We start from the raw sequence: 24,886 nt of genomic DNA on the forward strand, positions 1-24,886 counted from the left end.
TTGAAGGCTTGTCTAATCATTAATTACTAAACAGCTTGCCATACAGCAGCTCTATTAAGTCTATTCACCCCTTTAGTACTAAAGGTGATTGGAAGAAACTGCTATCCCTCACATTGAGTTAGGTATTCAGTATTTTTGAATAAAATTCAACATATTGTCATTTCCTGCTAGACAGTCAGACTGCTAGTCTGACTGTGGACTTTAGGAAACTAAAATTTGACCAACAGTGCAGATTAGGTGACAACCCAAATCATCACCAACAGTGGAAACGTCACACTGAAGTCTTCTGTGACTCTTCTCTTCTTCCAGACTTCGATTTCTACAAGGAAGAAAATTATTACACTGTTTTCGGAATGGATCTCCCTGACCACTGCTGAAATAGTTGAACATTAATACAAATTTATTAAAACCCGACGACAAGAATTTGACATATGCAAATGAAAATTAACTTCCATAAAAATATCAAGTTTTTTTTCTTCTTTGTGTTGTAATTGTCTTTATAAAATGTGTAGCATCGAGTGGAAAACAGCTAAATAAAAGAAAAGGATAACCCTAGCAAATAAAAATAATTATTACATATTAACTTAGGATCATACTCAGGTAAACTTACACAAATAGCGAGCGTTTTAAACATGAAAAAAAAAAGTCGGGACATTTCAGTGTACGTCAAAACACGTGCTCTGTAGTCAGACATGAAAACACTCAAACACTTTTCTGTGTGAGAAGGCACAGTCAGTCACCACATCCACACCGCTCACCATGCTTTGCAATGGCAGTCGTCTCGCTTGAACGTTTTCACATTTTGTCACTTTACAACCACAGACTTCAATGGATTTTGGTAGGATTTTAAAAGATAGACCAAACCAAAGTAAAGGTGGAGTGAATTAATGCAGGATTGAATAATAATAATAATAATAATACAAACCCACCAATACCCCATTTCAAGTTTGGCACAGTCACATAGAAAGCCTGTTAAAAAGGACAGCAGCCACAAGTAACAATAATAAAACAATGTAGCAGCTAATAATGCAATAACAGATAACAATATAAAATGAAGTAAAGTTTTTGCAACTTTAAGTAAAAGCAATAATGTCAACAGTGTGATTAATTGTCAATAATTTAAGAAAATTTTTAGTGAATTTTGTAATATCTTGCCAATATTGCAATGTTGATACATTTTTAGCATAGCATTCAAAAATAACTTGAAGCTGTAGTAACTAACAGTAATAATGTAGTAAGTAACACATACACAGGACTGTATTTCTTGTTGGATTGTGTTAGATTTTAGGAAGACAAAAGTGGTCACATATCTCAAATGTGTTTTATAATTATATTTTATTGCTTATATGCTATTATACTATATCTGCATGAAGTTAGCATGGTGACCGTGGCGACGTTGACTTTACGTTGTCCAGTGTCTTAACCAGCCCCTGTATAGATCCATCATCCATAGATGATGGATGAATATGTTTACAGCACGGTGGTGACTGCATCATGGTATGGGGGTTTCTTTTTCTGCAGCGTGGTCAGAGAAATGAGTCAATGTTGATGGGAAAAAGGATAGAAATCCTGACATAAAACACGTTAGAGGCTGAAAAACCTTGAGACTAGAAGAGGTTTACCACCCAGCAGGACAACAACTCAAAAAATACAACTGAAGCTGCAGTCAAATGGTTAAGATCAAAGCCTATTAATATGTTAGAATGTCCTAGTCGAAGTCCAGACCCAAATTAAAATTAAGAATGTTAAAATCCCAGTTAGATAGTTTAGTCGTGCAAAAACATTTTTTTAAAAAAGTACCACCAAAAGACTACAGAGCTGACTCAGGGGGCTGAAATGTGTCACCCTTTTAAGTCTTTTATTGGGGAAAAGTTTTGAAAATTATAAATTTTCTTCCGTCTAACAATTATGCATTACTTTGTCTTTTATATAAAATGCAAATAAAATGAAGTTTGTGGTCCTAACATGACAAAATGTGAAAATATTCACAAATGTCTTAATTTGCAAGGCACTGTACATCCTACATACACACACCCACCCACACACGTAAAATCAAAGAGACCAGTGTGAAATGGTCCATTTTAGGTCCCACCTTCAGCAGGGACTAGTAGTAAAACTGTACTTTATTGAAAAAAAAAGGACAGTTTCTGTCAGTCTACGTAGAAAGTGAACCCTCGGATGAGTCTGCTGCCTGAGAATTCATTAGGGTAAATATCCAAACCTTTAACATTTAGAAGATGGAAAAAACTGTCCAGGTGAGAGAAACTTGTATCCGTTCCCAGAGGGAAGTTTGATGCCTCCTTTGTGGTTTGTTGGAAGACCAGCAGATGGAGCAAGTGGAGGTTTGGGCTCCAGCTTGCGGTGCCCGTTGGGTCTGTCGTGGTCTTCCTGTCTGTCCGCGTGTTTCCTGCCAGACACGTGTCTGGGCGAGAGGTTCAGCAAACCCAAAACGTCTTTCTGAACCGTACTCATTTTTTTGCCGCTGCCTCGGAGCGATGCCAAACGGCCGGGCGCCTCCTGTTTCTGGCCGACGCCGGCCCAGAAGGTCTTCAGGTTGTGCATCGCCTGGACCTTGTTGTCCTGCTTTGACTGGCTGAGCTCTGAAGGGTCCGTCGGGCTGGACGCCACCGAGACGGAGCCTCTGGAGGAGTAGGAGAGGGCTGGAGACGAGGCGCTGTCGGCAGGAGAGCGAGACGGCGATATGTGGCAGCTATAAGGCGAGCCGGAGTATTTGGGTTTGTGTTGGGCTGGCTCGTCTGAGATGATGGGGGACTTCCTCTCCTTAGCGGGGAGAGATGAAGAAGGAGAAGAAGAGGCGGACGTGTTGATTTTCTGCAGCGATGACGAGCGGGACGGCGGTTTGGGAGGAGTTGGGGGAGGCCTCGAATCAGAGGCATGGGGTGAAAGGTGCTTATGGACGGTAAAAGGGGACGAGCCGGCCTTCAGACTAGCCCTGCTGGGAGGTCTGCTGAACGCACTGGTCTCGGACGCCTGGAACCCACGCGCCCCTCTGGCGGGTTTAAAGGTCGGGGTCGTGGGGGTAGACAGAGACGGTTGCCTGGTGTGAGGGTCTTCTCGGCCCCCGGCTCCTCTCAGAGATGTCACTCTGGTGTTTGCTTTCTGCAGCGTCTCCACAGCTTGCATGTGGCTGTGGGTCTCCTCCAGGATCTTCTGGGCCAATTCGTGGGGATCCAGTTGTCCGGCAGGGCCCATCCTCTCTTCTTGGGATTTGACGGTGCTGTCCGTTTCGGTGCTCGACTGGTCTGACTCGGAGCTGCTAACCTTCCCTTTAACTGTCTGTGTGGGTAATGAGCTACAGGAGAGAAAGGAAACTGTCTTTAGCATATTTGGACACCCAACCAGCCTGGAACTGTGAAAATATAATTTCCTGCAATTAAGTCATAAACTAAACAGGATCAACCACATTTTCATGGTTCAGCTACACTTACTGTACCCATTTTAAAGCTCGTCTTAAAACCCATCTATTTTACTTGGCTTACAACTCCAGCGGGATCCAGTTTTAAATTGTATGTTTGTTTGTTTTTAAACTGTAAGAGTTTTTTTTTTTTTTTTTTTTTATTTTATTTTAATTGTTATGTTGTGTTTTAATGTACAGCACTTTGTATCAGCTGTGGTTGCTTAAAAGTGTGTTATAAATAAAGTTGGTATGGTAAGGTATCCCAATAATCTGAAGTACACCAGAAAACTAAAGTTTACACAGGGAAACTGACTGTATTTTGGGGGAAAGTCTCCATGTGTAGATGACACTGCATCACCATTTACACAAGATCACCAAGAAACCTTGAATCTGCTGTAGTTGTCATGCTGAGGCACTACATGATGATTTGATTTCTGTCTTTGAGATGCATTAGCTTTGACCCTTAACCTCGACCTCATCTTGCACTTTCAAAATACGAGACTCCAATCACTGGTGTTGTGTAAACGAGTGGCTGAATCACAACAAGTGGTTGTGATTCAGCCAACAAATCTCGTTTTGATTCGTTGGCTGTAACAACTGCTACAGTTGTTAGTTTCATCTGTAATATTTTTGTTACAGTTTCACTCAAAACTGACTTTGTGAAAATGAATACTAAGGCTATGTTTACATAAGACCACTGTCTGATAACTGCGGGTATTTTCAGATGATGGTCAGGGAAAATTTTAAGATTTGACAAGACCACCAAGTTGTTATGCCAACCCACCAGATGGCGCTGTTATTTTAGCAAGTGGCCAAATTGCACATGGTCTTTTAACTCTTAGAGTGCACCTTGCACTGACAGTAACCCGTCTTCGATAAACCAAGTGCTCGGGTGTATTGTGTGTATTCTGTGAGCTGTGCATACGTGAGATTTCATAGTCGAGCGTACCACTTGCATTCATCTCTTATGACAAATTACTTCATTTCCCACAATCCAAATAAATACTAACAAGTGTGACGAGCTACTTGGTCACCAAGTCCAGTTTCTTCTCCACCAGGACAGCTCCTCATGATAAATCGAAACTCAAAGAAGAAGGACCAAAATTCCTCCACAGTGACATAGAAGACTCATTGGCATTCACTGCAAACACTTGAAGGAAGTTGTTGCTACAAAGGTTGGAACGACTAGGTTTTAAAGTCAGGGGTAAGTTTGTAAAATAAATAACCCTAAGTCAGCGTTTTTGACTGAATTAATCCTAAACTTACATTTTTTGGGTGACCTTGGAGCTTGGATGGTCCGGCAGTGCCAGTGGTGGAGCTTTGAGTGGGGACGTCGGCATGCTGATGCTCCCCTTGGAAGAAACTATCAGAGTCTGGCCCACCGCAGACCCTCTGCTGGAACCACCTCTGCCCTGCCGGTGTCCCGCAGGGAGCGGCAGCGTGTCGCACTCCCTCCCCGCCCGCCCCAGCGGCTCGCTGCTTATAATGGAGAAGCCCTCGTACTCCTCGTCCTCTCCTCCTGCCGACGCTCCTCCGTGATTGGCCAGCCGGCCTCTTGCCAGGCGTTGCGAGGAGTAGTACAGACCCATTCCTCCGCCCTGCTTCTCTGGCTCCTGTTGATGCGAGCGATGACTGATGATGTCACTTCCCGCCGGCTCGGGCCGAGACAGGAAGCTGAGGGAGGAGGCGAGGGAGCTGAGGCTGTAGACGGAGATGGCGTCGCAGGAGAGGTTGTCAGAACAACCAGGAGGTAAGAAGGGCTGGGGAGGGTAACAGCTGAGAGAGAGGGGCAAAGACTGAGGCTGGGAGGCCGACTGGGAGGACGACAGAGACTCTAAAGACGACGAACTGTCCATGCTCAGTCGCTTGGGAAGCTCTGTGGAGTCTTAATAAGAAAAGGAAGACAATTAATAGAGAAGTGTAATGTGAAAAAGTTAAAAATAATTTGATTTAGAAACAAAAACAATCATTATTCTCACCAAACAGGGCAAGAAGGGCCTGAAGGGCGAAATGCATGTTACGTCTGCTGGCCTGTTTTCCCGTCTTTAACACGACTTCCTCCTGTCCGACCTCACACAGATCAAAACCTGCAAACACGAGACGCTTCTCGATATCAGAGTCAGCTAATAAGCTTAGCAGAAATTCATAAATTAAACTTTTTGCTTGTTTTTACAAACAGCAGTGGCAAGGCGATGCCCTACAGATTTACTTTCTCTGGTAGCATATTACAAGTTTCGCCATGGCTTTATTAGAAATCGCTTTGGGTTTATTTAAAATTTTATGGGTATGGAGATGGAAAGGAAAGGGAGAAAGGTGGGGAAAAAGTTTTAAAAGGAAATAAGGAGATGTGAGTAAAGGAGAGAAAGAATGCCAGCTCACCCAGAGCAGCCAGGAACTCATGGCAGCCCGGCAGCCTCCAGAGCTGAACGCTGATCGACACCTGGATGGGAGCCAGGGGGAAGTCTTGGTCTTTGTCGCCGGACTGCAGCTGCACCAGGACCTGATGAAGCTTCAGACAGGAAGTGAGATGTAACAGGAAGCATGGACTGATTGATTGTTTGGGGGTTTTTTTCCCACCACATTCCCTGAATGCCTTTCCTACCTCTGACATATTTCTATTTGGAAGCATACATAGAGTCAATAGGATAAAATAAAACATCTCACTCTAAATCACACCAAGTACACTTACCGTCACCACCATGCTTTTCACGGCCTTTGAGACGCAAGTGTAAGAGAAGAGGATACAGAACTTCAGCGTTTTATGCTCCACACTCTGTCACGTATGTATTCATTTATGGTATCAATGAATGATAACTAGGATGCGGTTTGGTAGGAATGTCAGGATGACGTACAAGCAAAGAGTGATGCCTGACAGTGTCCTCCGTTAACTGTATGACCGATGTGTTTGACAGCTGGTGAAAATGTGGAAATATGAGATGAACATGTCCGGATAGAAAAGGCTCACTGGGATGTCAGGATCAGGGCTGAGAGGTAATAATTTCACATGGCAACCGCTTAGCTTAGATATCCAATCAACTAATGGGAATGTTGAACTCCTTCCTGTCTGTGTGCTGTGGCTTCAGCTCAGACATGATGTGTTCTTGCAAATATGGTTAGGAGTTTTCAAGAAGAAGAATAGATACCTAATTATGCAATAACTGGTTTGTTTTATGACATTATGAAAAGTGTTCATGGACATATGTCTGAATGTCCATGAACACTGGCTGTCTGGTCCATGAAGACGCTAGTCATACAATTTTTAGCTACCAGCAACAAGATTTGAACATTTTAAATAACATTAAAGATGAAACAAAAAAAAAAGAATAGAAATCAAATTCCAAGTGGATGTGACAATGGCGCCGCAAGAAAATATTCATGGGGTAAAAATGTTGGGGTGGCACAGCTAAAATACACATATTTTTTATTATTTATTTTAGCTTGAAGAAGAAGACGACTGTATGCATTTATTTGAAGTTAACATGATTTTCTATGTGGTCAGTGGCAAGATCAGCATTTTTCAGGGAGGACTACGGCCCCCCTAAACCCCCCCTGTCAGGAGCGCTGCTGAGTAGTGAATTTAAATTTAAAATCCATTTTGAATTCGAGTCAATGGAACATGGAAATGCTGAAGGGACACCCGGCCAATGAAATTCTACAACATGCATCAACATAGTCAAAGTTATGCAAATATTCAACATGTTAAAACAACAGCAAAAATATATGCAGAGATGGAGAATTTTTTTTGCACTTAGCATTGGGTTTCAGACAGTCATACTGAAAGAAATGTTCTGAAGTAATTATGATTTTCTTTGTTGAATTTGATGAGTACATGTTTTTTTATTTATTTGTTTGGAATCTAAACTGAAATACAGATTTGATATATTGCTCAATTGTGTTTCAAATCCACAAATTCTCTTAATAATCAATACCAAGAGCCTTTTAAAACCGCTAGGACAGGGAACTGTAGTAGAACAGATTTCCTTTGAGAACTTTCATCAACACAATGTTGTTGGATTTTCCAGCTTGGAAAACAGATTTTTATTTTTTATTTTATTTAATTTTAAAAACTATTAAAAATCAGTTTATGCATTTTTCTTTCAGACGCCACGTGAAGACGTGTGAGCCGCTGCTGTACCTTGTGAATGAGCTGCTCTCCTGCTTCAGATGTTGTGACCAGCTTACACAGAGCCTGCAGAGCCGCAGGAGTCAGACCTGCAGGGGAGCATATGAGCTTTAGTAGAGCTTCAACAGGAACACTGTAGATTTAATACTGACTTAAAATCTACATCGTTTCTGGAACCTTTTTGCTTTTTGATCTGAACATGAGCAGTCCACAACTAGTTATTTTTAAAACATCAAATACATCAAACATAAATCTTTCCAAGGTTTTAGGCCAGGAGTGTCAAATGACTGCAATTCAAAAATGGCACAGATCTGTCTCACCTAATCCATAGTCAGTTGACGCAGATGGAGATTTTTTTATTCTTAATGAGGGTAAAAATATTCCTGATAAATTAGAAACAATCAAGCGTTTCACTTCCTTTTTTTCCACAGTAAATAAAACCCCAACTATACAGGGACTTTTACTGAGAAGCCAATTCTGCTGCTCTCAGATCTGCTTTTAATGAATGAATAAATTCACACAACAAGCTTTTATAAAAACATTGACACAAGTCCTGGTCTGATTGCTGAAAACAGACTAAATGCTTTGTTTTGGTATATTTTTCAAGTGATGCCTTTCTTTTATTAATGCAAACATGCAAAACCCTTTTTAAGTTTCTCATATACAACAATTTACACAGAACTTTATTTATTTAATTAAAATATTTCATACTCAGCTAATGGGGGTTAAGTAGGTATTCCCCAAATAAACAAAATCTTACCAAATAATTTTGGTCTAGTTTCTAGAGCAAATTTCTCACCACACTTGAAATAAGATAAACTAACTTAAAAGTAACTTTTTAGAAAAAAGATAGAGGCTTATTCTAAGTCAATAATTCCTCAATATTCATGAAAAAGTTCAAATTCCACTGGAAGATTAATTAATTATAACATTAAAAATATCTTGGTACAAGTGGAATATTGCCAACAGCTGTGTTACCGAGCAGAGCCTGCAGCGTGTTGCTGCACTGCTGCAGACGATCTCCGGGGTCAGAGGTCGGGAAGAACACGGCCGCAGGGAGTCCGCCACCACAGCCAGAGACCTCCAGCCGAAAGCCCACGGCGGACAGGAGGGCCTGCCACCCAGGAACGCCGCCGACCTTAACGGGGGGAGAGGGAGACATGAGGGGAGGAGCGGCAGAGCGGGAGCACAGCCTGGCATTTACACACACACACACACGCACGCACACACACACACATGCACGCACGCACGCACGCACGCACGCACGCACACGCACACACACACACACACACACCTTGTTCTCCACGCTCTGCTGCGACGTGTACATGGGGTTGCAGTGACCGCTCTGAATGCGCTGCAGCGACTTTTCTACCTGAGAAGAGAAATAACAAAACAACAATGTCTGCCTTAAGATCGGCTAAATTAGACCTGTGCAGAGCCGCAAAATGTTTTAAAAACAAACAAAAAAGTTTAAAATGCTGTCATTCTTTTTAAGAAATTCATTAAATTGATACTGACATTATACATATATTTCACTTCTGCTTTGACAAGAAAACAACAAAAACACAACCAGAAAGATAAAAATATACATCAGTTCTTTATATCATGGCAGCTCACCAGGTGCAGCAGCACCCTGAGGGCGTCCCGGGCTTTCTCTGGGTACTGCAGGATCTCTGCCAGGGCCTGACCCACCAGCGACATGGGGCTGTTCAGCTTCAAATCGCTGCCTATCAGCAGGTAACCTGGAGGAAGACGCACAGCAGGGCGGCACAGATAAATCACTAAGAGTTAGTTTGGAACAGCAGAAACAAAACGACGTCTGCCTTCAGGATCCAAGGGACACAAACGCATTTCTGACAGAAACATTACAAAACTACAATCTGCACATTAGAGAGGCACAGCCCAGGTCAGCTTCAAAAACATCTTTCAACCTCCACACACGTAGTTCATTAAACTCCTAATGCTCCATGGTAAATACTTGCTGTCTCTAAATACAAATATATATATGAATAGTTGTATTTTGGCTGTCGAACTGATACGAAATTAAATGCTGATTGTTAGACATAAGTGTGCATAATACTAACATAATTAAAGGTTCCAGTCTCAAGTGTGCATAGCATTTTGTGATGATGTCAATGTTAATCAGAGCTTTGAAAGTGAACTACAACATGAACAACATTAAAGTTTGTAATTGAGTTAACTGAGTTGGTCTGTAATTAATTAATTAATAAAAACTATACATCGACAAAATAAGCAACATTTTCAATTATAAAATTATTAAATAACTACATATATGAGCTCAACTACATAAACATGTATTGTTTTCACAATGTAATGTAGACTAAATATTTAGCTCCAAATTGAATATTTAGTTAGCAAACTAAATGTCTCATTGGAAGCTAAATAGTTAGTTTGAAGATAAATATTTAGTCTTAATAACATTAAAAACAATAAATATTTTTGTTGCAAGCTAAAGATTTTACTTGGTGGTTCAAATTAAATATGTAGCAAGTTAAGTATTTCATTTGAAACTAAATATTTAGTCTTTTGTCAAAATAACATTAAAAATAATAAATATCTCAAATATATATTTAGAGAAAAAAATATTTATTTTGAAGCTAAATATTTAGCTATAAAATAAATATTTAGCACAGTATAAATAATATTTATACATAATAAATATTATCAGTATTTAGCTAACTATGTAACTTGTGTGCAAAGTCATACAAAAGCCGAGTCTTGAGAACCATTCAGTCACTGATGCTGTAGATACAAACAAAAAATTTAGTTTAAAGTTAAATATTAAGCTGATATTGAGTTTGAAACTGTAACATGCATAACTGAACAAATAACATGGTGAAAATATGACTTTGAAACATGAACTCCCATTTTTTCCCTCTTATGACTAAATAACTCAAGTTACTGATGCTCAATTTTGACTGTAACTTTAAAAAATGGCGCCCTTTATGTAACTGTGTCTCCAGGAGGACCTCAGTTCACCCTCACAAACTGAACAAATTTACATTTGCACGGCTAATACAAAGCTACCTTGGAAGAAAACTGCTGTCCGCACACAGAACAGAGGCTGACTTGAGATAGCTTTAATATTCCATCAGGAATCTGTGGATGTTTTATTCTTTTAGCTCACCGGCCCAGTTGGAAGGGTGTGAGAAGTGCTTGCTGCTCTGCAGGTTCCTCATGGCCTCCGTCAGAGCCACGCTGGCTTTGCTGCCGTTTAGCAGCGCCGTGTAGAACGTGTGCATGAAGAGCTTGGAAGCAGCGACCTGCACCGGCCACAGAGACACGCACACACACTGAACGCCCGCAGCCAAGAAGGCCCGGGTCAGACCCACCACTCCGTCGGCCGTCACTCTGCAGCTAGACTCCGGGTATGACCTGAAACAACAAATGAGTCAGATGTCATCTGCATCTGCAGGGGTGGGAAGTTTGACCCAAAAATCAAGTAAGAGTAAAAATGCTTCATAATAAAATTACTGAAGTAGAACATAGACGTACAGCACAGTAAACATACTCCTAAAAGTAATTTTTTTCCAAAAAGTTACTCAAGTAAATGTAATTGAGTAAATGTAACTAGTTACTATCAAACATAAATACCTCAGAACCACCAGCTTGACCGAGAGGCACAGGTCAAGGATGTCGGCGGCAGTGAGGAGGAAGTCGTGGAGCGGCGCGCTGTCGCACACGCTCTCCACGTCCTCGCTTCTTTCTTCCGCTCCTCGGAGTCTCTCTGGGCTGCTGTGACTCCTGGGAAACAAACGGTCAACCTTCCCGTCGTGGTCTGCGCCGTCCGCTAACGCCGCCGTCCCGCTCAGAGCGTTCTCCTGCGGCCCGTCCCCGGCGCTGCGCTCGTGGTTAGGGGACAGGACGATGGCGGCAAGCTTCCAGGACGTGTGGGTCGCAAAGTGAACGCACTCGGCCTGACTCAGCGCCGCTAAGACGCGCTCCTTGGTGGCGTTTGCCCCGGTAAGGGGGTGACAGCCCAGCTGCTCACCCAAAGACAGAGCCTCGTCCTGGGCCGAGGGTAAGGGCCCCCACAGCCAGCGGTCCATGACGCTGGGAGGCAGCTGAGGGGCCCCAACCACGGCGGCCACCGAGCCTCCGTCCGGACACAGCAGGGGGCCGCTGGGGCGAGGGTGAGGCTGTAGGGAGAACACACAAGCAATTATGCTTACAGATTTTTATTTTATTTTATTTTTTACAAAAGGTGACGTCTTTAGATGAATCGCCTAAAGAACAAAAGGGAACGATAAAGATTCCAAAAATGTGTACAAAAGTTTTAATGTGGCCGATAAAAGAATGCGGTTCGGCTGCAGGTCATGTCATTATTCACCACTTTAAAACTTTCCTGTGTGTTTTTGGAGTGCTGGTTATTCCCATTTCTTGTAGTTCTTCAAAACTGACCACCCATTTTCCCCATTTTTCATTTTTTTCTTTTACATTGGAGTTGTGCACTCTACTGCCCTCCTCAGGATGAAGGGCCTACCTTGCTTGTAGCCTGCAGGCTGGCCAGGGACGGTACAGAAATGATGTTAAACCTTTCATACAGGTACTCATTGGAGGAGCTGCCTTTCAGCAAGGCAAAGGGGATCAGGTACAGTTCTCCCTCCAGAACTACCACAAGCTGCCTGTTCCTGCCAACAGATCCACTGCTGTGCATCAGACCCTGCAGCAGAAACATTAAAGATATAAAAAAAAAAAACAAAAAAAAAAACATGAAAGCTCAACATTCAAGTGAAAGAATGACAGAAAAGGAGCCTTGTCACAAACACACACACGCACACACACACACACACCCCTTCCATGGGAGCGATGAGTAAGTCGTAGAGGGCTCGTAGAGGAGGTTTGGCAACGTTAGACGGTCGGCAAACAGGAGATAAGCCGTCCTTCACTGGAGACACGGTGGCGCTGTAAAGGCTCGTCATGCTCCGACAGCTCCTGCTGGAGGACATTTACATAAAACACGGAATATATGGACTTAACAGGATTACAAATACGCTTTCATTGAGAGTTAGTGTTCAGACTGATGGGTCTATGAAGGCTTGCCCAGGAATTACACCCAGCAGCTTCCTGTACTGGAGTATACAGGTATATTTCATTTTCCTTGTAAGGAAAATAACAAGGGATAAATCGGCCCAGATTTCCTTCACTTTGGGTGATGAAACAGACCTTATCCAACAACAGTCACCCTACTGTTGCCAACTTAGCAACTTTGTCGCTATATTTAGCAACTTTTAAGACAAAACAAAAAATCTGTATTGACCAAACTTGCAATCAGCAGGTCAGGTTTTTTAAGGATCGGCCAGAAAACTGAAATCAGTGCACTTCTAAAGATAACATACTGAAAGGTTTCCAAGCATGGTGTACTCAACAACAACAAAAGGTACAAGTTATTACCCAGGACCAGTTTGGATATCAAAAAAATAAATAAATAAAAAGATTTCTCTTAAAGAAGATTTTTTGTTGTTGTTACAAATAATTCAAATTGTGCTACAAATTTTAGTGTTTAATATTGAAAGGTTTTTATTGCAAATACACAATGAGAAAAAATAAAGTAGTAGTGTTACAAATTTTAATATCAGAAAAAAAGAACCTGACTGAAACACCAGAGGATTTTATATACACAAAACACCTAAATGTATTTTTGCTGTAGTCACTGCATGCGAGTGAAAAGGCGTTATTGAAAGCTGCAGTGGAACCTGTTGAAGCGGTTATTTCTGGACACCATGCGGAGGTAGCCGGTTGGATCGGCGGCCGAGGCCAGATTGTTGTTTAGCTCCTCAAACTGTTGCTCCAACAGATCTCCAGCTTCACTCTCCGTCTCACTGCCGGAGCACACTCTGAAAACACAGATTCATGTTCAGTGGTACGCAGTCGGGTTGACTACTGTCTTTTTGGAAGCTCTTTTCTTTCTCATCACATCTGAAGTGAATTTTGAAATCTCTGAGCTGCAGATGCAACAGTAATCTCACTTGTGCTCAATTTAGCAAAAGTACAGCAATACTTGCCAACACTGTTCCCGACACTAGGGGGCGCCCACTCCCCACTGGATAAACAATTAATTGATACACGGCTTAGTTGGGAAGTAACTAGTTATATTTACTCAGTTACATTTACTTGAGGAACTTATTGGAAAAAAAATACTTTTAGGAGTACTTATTGTACTTCTTTTACTTCAGTAACTTTATTATGAAGTATCTCTGGTCTTACTTGAGTAAAATTTCTGAATTTTCTGCCCACATGTTTTAACCAAAACTCACCAGACTCAGACACACACCTGCAGTTTTTGTCTTGTTAAAGTTTCATAAGTTTTTTTTTTGTTTGTTTTTTTTTTTAATCAAAAGAAACTGATTAGGAATTTTTTTTTTTCTTTTGTTGCTTATATGAATTATTGTAATTTTGGTCCTTAAAATACAAAACTTTCCACTTAACTTTACATTTTGGTCCGTCTGATGATCTCATTTTTAAATATTAAATGACTGATAATTTGATCAGTTACTCAGAACTTGAGAAGAGTTTTTACAAAATACTTTTTTACTCTTTCTTGAGTCATTTCTTGAATGAATACTTTTTACTTTTACTTGAGTAAAAATATGTTGAAGTAGTTCTACTTTTGAGTACAGTCTTACTCTCCCTCCTCCCCCACCCCTGAGGTCACGTCGCCCTGGGCAGGAAGTCAAATCATCTGAATCCATTTTCACAGGAACCTCTTTCTGGAGCTAAAGTTCTGATTTCTGATTGATCTGTCTCTGCGTCAGCCTCTACCTGCTGTGATGGCTGTCCACTCCCAGAGCCTCTCTGGCGTTGCAGATGTACTGATCCAGAGACACGGGGCCTCCACCGTGCGGGCTCCCGCCGCCGTCCTGGAACTCAGAGGCCTCGGGCCCCGCCTCTCCCAGGTACGCCTCGTTGAACTTCACGATGCCTGTCGCAAGGTTCAGGAAGGACACGCAACAAGTTGAGCAGCTTGTTTACCTGACATGAGCGACGTGAAACAGAGCTAAGGAGTTTGGCATGATAAGGGGCCCCCGACCTTTATCATGCTGTGGCCCCCAAACGGCTTCAGCTTCTGTCTGGGGAAACATTTAGCAAACCCACAGACGAAGCTACATAATGTGTCAAGAAACATTACATTTTTCCCTCACTTTTCAATGATCACTAGATTATTACATGTGGTGGAGCAGGTGATCAGGTAACATGTTATGATTTTATTAATGTAATCTTAAACATATGACCAGATAAAACATTTCCACCACAATCCTACGGAGCTAAATTAAGTTTGTTCAGAAGAAAAAAAAAGTTTGAAACTGAAAAAAAGTTTTACTTTCAAATCTTTTCTTCAGTTTCAATATGTTTTCTTTAGAACAAACTTTTTGTTTGTCCAAAACAAAAAGTATGTCATATTTTTATATTAATCCCACCAAATTGTATTTAATTTCTCCACAGCAGTGCTGCTGGACGCTTCCTTTGGTCTTATTCTTATCATAAACTTTTCTATTTCTAAGTTGACGAGCAAAACAACTTCATAAATTTGACCGGCAGCCAATCAGAAAGTCGGGCATCTTCCATCTCCATCTTCAATTAGTTATTTTAACTTATATTTTATTGTAATGACTGAAAAAGTAGATATATATTTGTATAAAAATGTCTGATTTTATAATCATAAACAAACATCAACAAAAGATCCATCCATCCATCCATCCATCCATCCATCCATCCATCCATCCATCCATCCATCCATCCATCCATCCATCCATCCATCCATCCATCCATCCATCCATCCATCCATCCATCCATCCATCCATCCATCCATCCATCCATCTTCTTTACACCCTTGTCCCTCAGTGGGGTCGGCAGGGTTGCTGGTGCCTATCATTTGAACAACACTGCAGTAGATGGTGCCATTAAAATCCTGATGTTTTCTTTCTTCGGTGGAAAATATGATCAAATACCACATCACGAATCTGAATAAAGTTGTTGTTTTAACAACAACTTCGTATCGGCACAATCTTACAAGAAGAGATAGATTTGCAACATGTCATTGATCCAGCGTTTCGATGGAGTCAGGATAATGTGGTAGTGCCGGTTCTGTGTGGACTCAGCTGCGTACCTGTGCCTGGAGATATGAGCCAGCTGTAGAGAAAGCCTCCAGCCAGCGAGTAGTAGAGGATCAGTGCCTTCTGGCCGTTGACCGTCTCCAGGATGTGCTCCACAGTGACCGGGATGTAAGGGTCGGCGCCGGCTGCATGCCTGCTTCCTCTCTGGCGTTCCACCAGCAGATCGGCGAACGCTCGAGTGCGCCCCCGCTCGGCTATGGCCAGAGCCTCGTCATGCCGCCCTGGAAAAACGGACCAACATATGAAGATGGATCAAACAAGCTTTGGTGCAAAGTTATATTTCATGTTTGATAATAATAATAATAATAATAATAATAATAATAATAATAATAATAATAATAATAATAATAAAAAGAAAAAAACAGAGAGGGGTAAAACATTTCACCTAGGCTGACGAGGACTCTCTGGAGAGCCTGGTACGAGCTGGTTTGCAGATCAAACAAGGACAGCTTGTAATCCAGGTTGTGTTGCGTCTCATGGCGGATTGTCTCGAACAACGCAGAAGTTCTGTACAGCTGGAACCAAACAAAACGATCCAACAATCAGACAACATGAACAAACCTTCCACTGAAAACTTCTCATTCAGAACTTAATTCACATGCTTTTCTTTCACTTTCATTATATTGTCTTTTTTTTAAAAAATGTTTCAAGCAGAACTTACTGATCTCAAATGGTTAAAACTTCAGTATCCCTGCAGTTACAATACTAACCACTGGGTGGTGCCAGCACACAGCCTTCATAAGCTCAGAAATGATCAATTAATGCAGCAACTAGAAATCAGTGAGGAAAAGAAGTATCAAAATAAAACGTGTTGAACTGTGCGGCTGATCAGTACTGGATGAGTATTTGACACTCTACTGTTACTGTTTCATCTTTCAGTTTCCCAACACATTTTTTGGTCATTAGTTACTTAAAAAAAACAGCTATATTTCATAAAGTACGAGAGAAAAATGCACTTACACTGGGTTCTGTTTATGGCTGAACCTGAATCTAGGCATTACTAAAAACTGCGCTCTAGTTATAAGAAAGAAAAAAAGCAGGTTTTCCTAGTTGTATTACTCAATGACCAAGATAATTAGGGTAAACAATACAGATTTAATAATCTTGTTTTTGTAAAATAATATGTTGAAGTTACACCAGTGTATTAGGGAAATTGTAAACAGAAATAAATGGAATAAATTTCTACCAAAAAATCTCTGAAAAAGAGAGAAAACTTCTGAGCTTAAAACTCAGAAATATGCTTTAAAAAAAAGTAGAAATTTTGAGATTAAGCTCCCGCAAACATTTTCTTGAAAAAGACTTGGACATTTTTGAGTTTCTCTGCAAATTCCCAAAAGTCAAAGATGTTCAACTTTTCAAACTCAGATATTTCCATGCTTTATCTAGACAATTTCTGAGATTATTCCCAAAATTTCAGAAGTTTTTCAGCAGAAATTTCCTCCTCTTTTTTTTCTCAGTGGCCCTTATTAGCCGTCGTGCGAAGTAGTGCTAATCCTTTTGGCTACTCTACACACCTTTGTCGTTTATTAATTGTGTTACAGTGGACTAAGTGACATAGCGGCATTCCTGCTTCTCATTTCTTGAAACGTAATAACTTCATAAACCTGGTGCTGTGCCTCCTCCAGGTTTCCGCTGGCCCACAGAGAAAGCCCGAGGCGATGGCGGAGCTTGGCTTCGTCTTCTCTCCGGCTCAGCTGCTCAGCCAGCCGCAGACCTGGGAGGGAATCACACCACGGAGATCAGACGACAGCTCATCAAAACAACAACAACAACAACAACAAAAAACCGTGACAACAGTTGCTGCTCTGAAGCAGGCTCCACTGATTAGCCCATGATGCTCGGATGCGTCATTCACTTTCTCCCACTGTTCCTTTCCTCTTGTTTTTGATCAGCCCATTCAAATTCAGACTCGCTGTATTGTCTCTCTCTTGTCTTCGGTTTGTCCCAGACATGTTTGATGTCGGCTCCTGGGAGGGGCGCGGGCGGTCTCACCCGCTTCGGTTTAGTTCTCATTAGGGCCTTGGATTGAGCAGAATCTCATCAGATAAAGAAAACCTTCCCGCCTCTGTGTGTGTTCGTCTCCTTCGAGGTTGCGTGCTCTTCTGTGTGTTTTACCCGTGAGGGTTAATTGGAGGCTCATTTCCAAACGTTTCCTCACCTCATCGCTGAGAGCAGTCCTGTGCTGCTTGTGGAGGTAATGATCAATTTACAGCCAAAGGATCTGAGAGACACACAGAGGTCAGGAATGATCAAATAACAGCTGCTTAAGTCTGGATTTGGACTGAATGAAGCTGCAGCAGTTTTAACTGTGGATGATGTTATAAGAGCACACAGATTATTACACCAGAAAACGTTTTCCAGATTACATAAATAACTCTGCAAAATCTAAAAATAGCTCAAAGTACACTATAAAGAGTTAGCAAACGTTAGCAATTAAAATAATTTAAATTTGGAGCAGTAAGTAGTACCGTAAGCTTGCAGGGTTTGAGATTAAAACGACTAAATTGTCTAAAAGCAATAAATACAAACATCAATTTACAATTTAAGTTTCAAAAATGCAGTAAATACAGCAAAAAGTTCTAATTTATATTAAAACTAAAGTAGTTTTGTAACTTTTTTCAGTTTCAATGTTTTTTTTTTTTATGTGACCTACTCTGCCACATGTACCTTTTGCATGTTTTTGTAGTTTGGGTTTCTGCTGCTGCTGGAAACAGTCCAAGTGCTTAAGGAAAATAATTTAAAGTATTTCAGTTTCAAAAATCTCCTGATATTGAGGTCACAGTCGGCGGGCGCCGCTCCTCACCAAGCAACTAAAGTGTAGTGACCTTGCAGGACAGCACTGAGGGTAAAAAACCCAGGAGTCCAAATGACCCCATCTCTGAAACAAGTAATTCTGAAAGGTCAAAACAGGCAGGACTGAACTGGTGACGTCTCATTACTTCAGAATTTTGTGCAAATGAACATGTTTTGCACAGCATATAGACCTACCCTAAACTGTTTGAAAGGAAGTTTTAATTCTAAGCATGAATTCAAAACACTTTGCCTCCCCACCCCAAAAAACTACTAAAGAAATCTACATCTGATGTGGAGAGTGTGTAGACGTGATGCACAGGTTGACATGGTAACTATTCAGCCAAATCTCACCTTGCTTTGAACAATCAATTTAATCTGGGCTGAAGAATAAATGCTTGGTCAAATATGTAAAAACAACTTTAATTTGTTCAGTCAGAGTAATAAGGAGAAAAATAAATAATGGAAAATAAATAATGAGGAAACTGACAAAAATAATAGCTTGACTACTTTGGTCAAACATGTAAAAAATAAACATTGAAAAGAGCACAAAGCATAGAATTAGACTGAATAGATCTGTCTTTATGGATCAGACACCTTGTTGTCGATATCAGATCTAGAATGGTTTTCAATATCAGCACTGATACAGATATTAGTATCGGATCGGTGCAGCTCTAATTTTCCTGCCCTGAAAACAAACAACTAGCAAAACTTTATGAGGCAAATGTGAAATATTTAAACGATAGAAATCACAACATTTTTATAAATAAATCTTGTAAACTACTGGCAAAGAAGAGAAACTCTGTTTGCGTCTGTATAACTGAAGGTGTGTGTGTGTGTGCGTGCGTGGGTGTGTGCGTGTGTGTGTGTATCTTGTGCATCACCTTCCTGCAGGTACATCACAGCCTGAGTGTAGTTCTGCAGGGCATGGTGTGTCCTCCCCAGGCTTCCGTAGGCCATAGTTTTGGCCGTCAGGTCGTTGGTCTGCGCCGCCACGCTGAGGTGCTGCTCCTGAAACACCACGGCCCGCTCGTAGTTCCCCAGAGCCTCGTAGGTCAGGCCCAGGTTGCCGTAGGCACGGCCCTGGCTCCTCACGCAGCCCGTCTGCTCGGCGATGCTCAGCGCCCTCTGGTGCCACTGCAGCAGGAACAGCAGGTTTAATTACATCATCTCACTTTAATCAGGAATGTGTGTGTAAATGAAGCCTGCCTGCCTCTTATTTGAGTAAAATTTCTGGAAACACACTGTGAGTTAGGCCTGTCGCAACCAGCAATAAATCAATAAATGGCTGGCCTGGTAAATGAAAATAATTTAATAAGCTCAATAATTTCCATTTGCATGATTTACTGTTTTTCTCTTTCTACCAAATCGTTTCGTGACAGAAGGCTTCAGTCTGGTGCTTTGGTCTCAACCAGCCCTTATTCTGTTCATAGAGCCTTCATCATTCATTTTATTTGTTGCTTCTGTTGTTTTGTTTTGGATATTTAAAAAGTCTTTCAGTTTCAGCGTAAAATGTTCAATAGAATGTGAAGTTTATTCATCATTGAGAATGTGTTCTTTCATTAATTTGCCATTAACATTGTATTACTTGAAAATGGTCCAAAACAACAATATCACCATTTATTGCAATATCTTCTGGGACAATTTATAGTCCAGCAAAATTTGTTATAGTGACAGGCCTACTGTGAGGAACTTCACTGAATGACTCAATCAACCTTGTGTATGTGCTGCTAAATGTGCTAAAGGTGGAGAAACAATTGGAAAACTGTTTATCTGAAGTCATTAGTGGCTATGCTAACTAGCCTTAGCATTCACAACAGGCTATGCTAGCTGCAGTGCAGCAGAGAGCAAAGGGGGAAGAAAAAGACTGAATGAGCAATTCCATAGGAGGGATGATTGACAGCGCTAAGACCCGCCTCCTGGCTCTGATTGGTTGTTTCAAGTTAGGCAGAGGAGATGGATATTTGTCACAGGTTATCTGCCTCATATCATTCTGTTATGGCATTTTGACAGTTCCAACAAATACATAAAAAAAATCATTTTTAAAAATTTGCACACTGCAGCTTTGGTCTTTTTTAAACATTAAAAGATATTTTGATTTGTTACTACTTGATTTTTTACCAAACCGCTCTTACTTGAGTCGTTTCTTTTTACTTTAACTTGAGTAGAAACATGTTGATGTGGTGCAAATCTCACTTGAACACAACTTTTGGACACTGTATACACCTCTGGACGTTTCCTCACCTGTCTCTGCTCTTTATGCTGAGCTGACTAGACAGATAGAAATAAAGAGCAGCATAGTACAAACCTGCAGAGCAGTTTCGTTGTCTGCCATCAGCTGATAAACGCCTCCCAGGGCGTCGCTCGCCTCGGCCTCCAGGGATTTATCCTGCCACATGAAACGAGGGATTATTACTGTCTCCGATATACATTTCACAAATACTATTTCCTGCCAGACTGGCAGCCTGGCAATGTGAACCTTACCCCTGCTGAGCGAGCGATGCTGAGCTGGTGCTCCAGACAGGACAGGGCCTGCTCGTAGTTCCCCAGCTGGCTGTGCAGGGTGCCCAGCTCCCCGTAAGCCTGCGCCTTCCCCCCGCCCTCGCCGCCCAGCTCGTGGGCCACCACCAACCGCTTCTCGAAGCACACCAGCGCCTGCTGGAGACTGCCCATGGACCTGCACCCACAGGGAAAACGGAAGAAAAGAAAAGAAAAGAAAAAAATAACAGATTGTTTAGATATATTTTTGCTGTATTAAAGTGCTTTTACACTCTTTTCATGCTTTAACAGAAGCTGAGTTTGAGCCAAATCAGGCTCTCCTTTCTCTTCACTAACGTCTCATTCACAGTCTGGAGAGCAGAAACACCAGATGGAGGAGAGAAACTCCTCGTTAAGACTTCTGTCTGTTAACACGACTTGTGTTGAATTACATGGAAACAGGCTGATGAAGGGATCCGACTGAAAGACAAAACTGATGTACAAGCAACTTTCCAGTGAGATATAGGACCTTGTTTTAAGTAATTGATTGTTGAATATAAATAAAAAGTTGTTGATCCGGGGAGTCTTTTTCAATTTTAACATGAGCAAAATGTCTTGTAATAAGTGAAATAATCTGCCACTGGAACAAGTTTAGTCTTATTTTTAGTGTAATTAGATATTAGAGTTATAAACTAGAAAAAAAATACTTGGTAAGATTTTGTGTTTTTGTTCTTTGTAAATGAACTACAAAGTTTACAATTTGAAAACCTTCAAAACTACGATTTAAAGCCTGTGGTGGTTTCTTCATGAATTCACCTACTATACTCTAAAAATCATTACTTTCAAATTGATGGTTTTCATTTTTTGTTTTTGTCTGTTTGACTTGTTCCTAGTTTTGGCCTGGAGAGTCAAATATGACTCAAAATATTTTGTTTAGTGTGTTTTTACCAATCATTTCGCCAGGATTATCTGGATTAAAAAAACAACTTGTTCTTTAACAAAGAAATGTGTGCAAAAACTCGTTTTGAAAAAAACCAGAAAATAAAAGTTGAAAGCCAATATTACAAGAATATGCACAATAAAAGTGTATTCATGTTTTGTGTGAGAAACAATTGTGTTGCCATTTTGAATGAGCTCCATTGTTTTTAGCTCCAGTTCAAATCCAGATGTTTACTTTGCCGGCAGACTCTCAGCTTACTGTAAGTCAATATCAGAATTATAAATGTAACCCAGTTCCAGGCATGTACACAATGTCACAGTCAGCTAACTTGTTGCATGGCAAACTTCCTGTCAACTCAACAGACTTCCAGTTTTTTAAAGGAAAATAAAGGAAAATAAATGTAAAAAATAGAAATAGAACTATTAACCCCTTACAGTTGGGTTACAAAAGAGAAAAAGGAAAACAATAATATTCAGAAGAAATAGGTCAGAAAGTAAAGTAGAGGTTCCTAAAACAGTAAGGACTCCAACAAACAAGGAACAGGTTTTGGAGGTTTTCCTTCCACCAGCTGACACCAACCTGTGTGCGTTTCCCAGGCCTCTGTAGGCCTTCTCTTGGTCCTGGACGTGGTTGAGACTCTGAGCCACCGTCAGGTACTTCTCGTAGTACTGGATGGCCTCCTCGTAATCTCCCAGGGCATCGTAGCAGTCGGCCAGGCTCCCGTAGGCCCTCCCTCTGTCCAGCATGCCCTCGCTGCTGCTCAGCTGCTGCAGCATGGCCAGCTGCTGCTCAAAGTATCCGATGGCTTCCTCGAACACCGCCATGTTCATCTTGGTGATGCCCATGTTTCCGTGGACCTGCGCCTCCAGTCGGGCGTCCCGGAGGCCCTGCGCCAGCCCCAGCTGGGCCTCGTAGCACTGGAAGGTCGTGGTGTAGTCGCCCAGCGCCATGTGGACCGCCGCCAGGCGGCCCAGCGCCCGGCACTCCCCCTGGGGGTCGGCCAGGTCCTTACGGAGAGTCAGCTCCCGGCTGTGGAAGGACAGGGCGGCGTCCAGCTGGCGGAGCAGCCTGTATGGGAGAGAAGGGTGAGGAGGCAGAGGAAGAGGAGTTACAAATGAAGGGAGAGGAAAGTCAAGAAAGGTTTGCTGTTCCTTCAGGATGGGAGAGAGAGCAGATAACAGTAAGGCTGAGCAGATTACAGTAAAATCTCTCTTTAACTCTGTTGACATGTTGGATTTGGAAATGTTGGCCCTTTTGGGAATCTATAAAAACATTGAGGTAAAGATTCTGATCCAGAGATGCAAATTTTGTTCTCCAAAGAAAACAAAGCGTAATCCCAGCACCCGCTGTCACAGTGCAGAGGTCGAAGCACACAGCGGTGAACTTCCTCACTACCTGTGAACTGATCCCAGTGCAGCGTATGCGTCGGCTTCCATCTTCTGGTTGGCAGCTTTCTGAGCCACAGCCAGTTGCTGCTGGTAGAACTTGAGCGCTCCGGGCGGATCCCCCCGACACACAAACACGTCCCCGAGGTTCCCGAAGGCCCTGAAAACCGCCTGCTGAGCAACAGAAACACAACACCGCCGGTTAACGTCGACTGCTGCCTGAAAACCAGCAGCTCCACGGTGTGTGAGTGAACAGAGCGTCAGCTGGGTGACCTGTGTGTTGTCCAGAGCCTGAGCCAGAGAGAGCAGGTATCTCTGACACTCCTCTGCTCGGCTGTACTCTCCGAGAGCTTTGTGGGCCAAACCCAGGTTACAGTAGGCTTTAGCTTGTGCTAATTTGTCCTGCAGATCTTTAGCCAGGGCCAGGTCCTGCTCATAATACCTGAGGAATCGACGAAAATGTTTCAAATCAGGAGGTTTTCACCAAGTATGCAAAAAAGAAAAGCTTTCACCTGCGTAGCAACGCTTCGCTCACCTGACAGAATCTTTGTACTGTCCCAGGCAGTAGTGAGCATAGGCCAGGTTGTGGCAGACTTTCCCTTCGCCCTCCAGGTCCTGCAGCCCCGGGGACAGAGCCAGGTACTGCTGGAAGTAGGGCAGAGCCTGAGCATACTCTCCCCTCCAGCTGTGGAAGTTCCCCAGGTTTGCTGCAGAGCAAAATCAGAAGCGTTAGCACACCTGCTCAGGAAGTCATTTAAAAAATCCATCTTTCTCTTTTGTTTGGCCTGCCTAGGGCTCTCGCTTCCGTCTGAGTGTCTCTGAGTTCCCGTGCGATGGTCAGGTGGTGACGGTAATGCTGGAGAGCACGGTCATGAGCTCCCAGCGCCTGATAAGCCACCGCCAGGTTACCATGAGTGGAGGCCTGCGACTGGCGATCGTTCACCTGCAGCGCCAAGACAGAAGAGTCACTCAAGACAAATGTGATTTTCACTCTTCAACTAACCATTATTTTAGGAATCGACTTTTCAGATGATTAATCGATTATTCTGATATTCTATCAATTATTCGGAGATTAATCGATTAATTGGATACAAAAATTTCACATTCTGCAAATTTTTCAATAAACCATGCCAATTTTTAAATACAATTTAACAAATATATTAAATGATGGCACCAATCAATTCCATTTTTAAAAAGGAAAATAAAAAAATTTAATGCCTAAAATGCAAAAAAAAAAAAAAAGTATTTCTTTATTTATCAATTTATCAATTCATTAAATAATGAGCTACAACTTTTATTTGAAAAGTTCTTTTTACAAAGTTTTTTGTTCATCTTACTTGCAAGTGTTCATATCTTTGGCTTAATTACAGTTCTGAGTATTTAGTTCTTTCAGCAAATTGCCAATTTCTGAGTCTGTACTCCAGTTAGCAATTAATTGATGATTAAATTAATTGAAGATTACTTGAATAATCGATTGATCACAGTTAATCGTTTCAGCCCAAGTTACCAAAGTGAAGACTGCAGGAATTCACCTCCAGAGAGATCTGCAGTTCCTGCCTGTGGTACCGCACCGCCTGGTCGTAGACACCCAGTGCATGATGTGCGTTACCCATGTTC

General features: G+C 41.8%; 1 protein-coding gene across 1 annotated transcript; it reads right to left on the reverse strand.

Annotated features, from left to right (window-relative positions):
* Window positions 1-379: 379 nt before the first annotated feature.
* LOC106929298 (tetratricopeptide repeat protein 28-like) lies at window positions 380-23,997 on the reverse strand. The gene is made up of 24 exons (XM_088010747.1): window positions 23,805-23,997; window positions 23,543-23,711; window positions 23,280-23,440; window positions 22,464-22,952; window positions 20,951-21,143; window positions 20,775-20,855; window positions 19,351-19,603; window positions 17,281-17,390; window positions 16,062-16,191; window positions 15,670-15,897; window positions 14,325-14,484; window positions 13,259-13,399; window positions 12,356-12,497; window positions 12,046-12,225; window positions 11,157-11,701; window positions 10,690-10,937; window positions 9,159-9,283; window positions 8,836-8,913; window positions 8,520-8,679; window positions 7,554-7,630; window positions 5,798-5,927; window positions 5,398-5,505; window positions 4,685-5,303; window positions 380-3,313 (listed from the first exon to the last, which is right to left on the reverse strand). Exons 3-24 carry the CDS (start codon window positions 23,318-23,320, stop codon window positions 2,224-2,226), a joined length of 5,328 nt encoding a protein of 1,775 aa, XP_087866873.1. The 5' UTR covers window positions 23,321-23,440; window positions 23,543-23,711; window positions 23,805-23,997; the 3' UTR covers window positions 380-2,223.
* Window positions 23,998-24,886: the final 889 nt, after the last annotated feature.

The sequence above is a fragment of the Poecilia mexicana genome, unplaced genomic scaffold, assembly GCF_051168715.1.
Source record: "Poecilia mexicana isolate PSO_F unplaced genomic scaffold, ASM5116871v1 scaffold_12, whole genome shotgun sequence".
Taxonomy (NCBI): domain Eukaryota; kingdom Metazoa; phylum Chordata; class Actinopteri; order Cyprinodontiformes; family Poeciliidae; genus Poecilia; species Poecilia mexicana.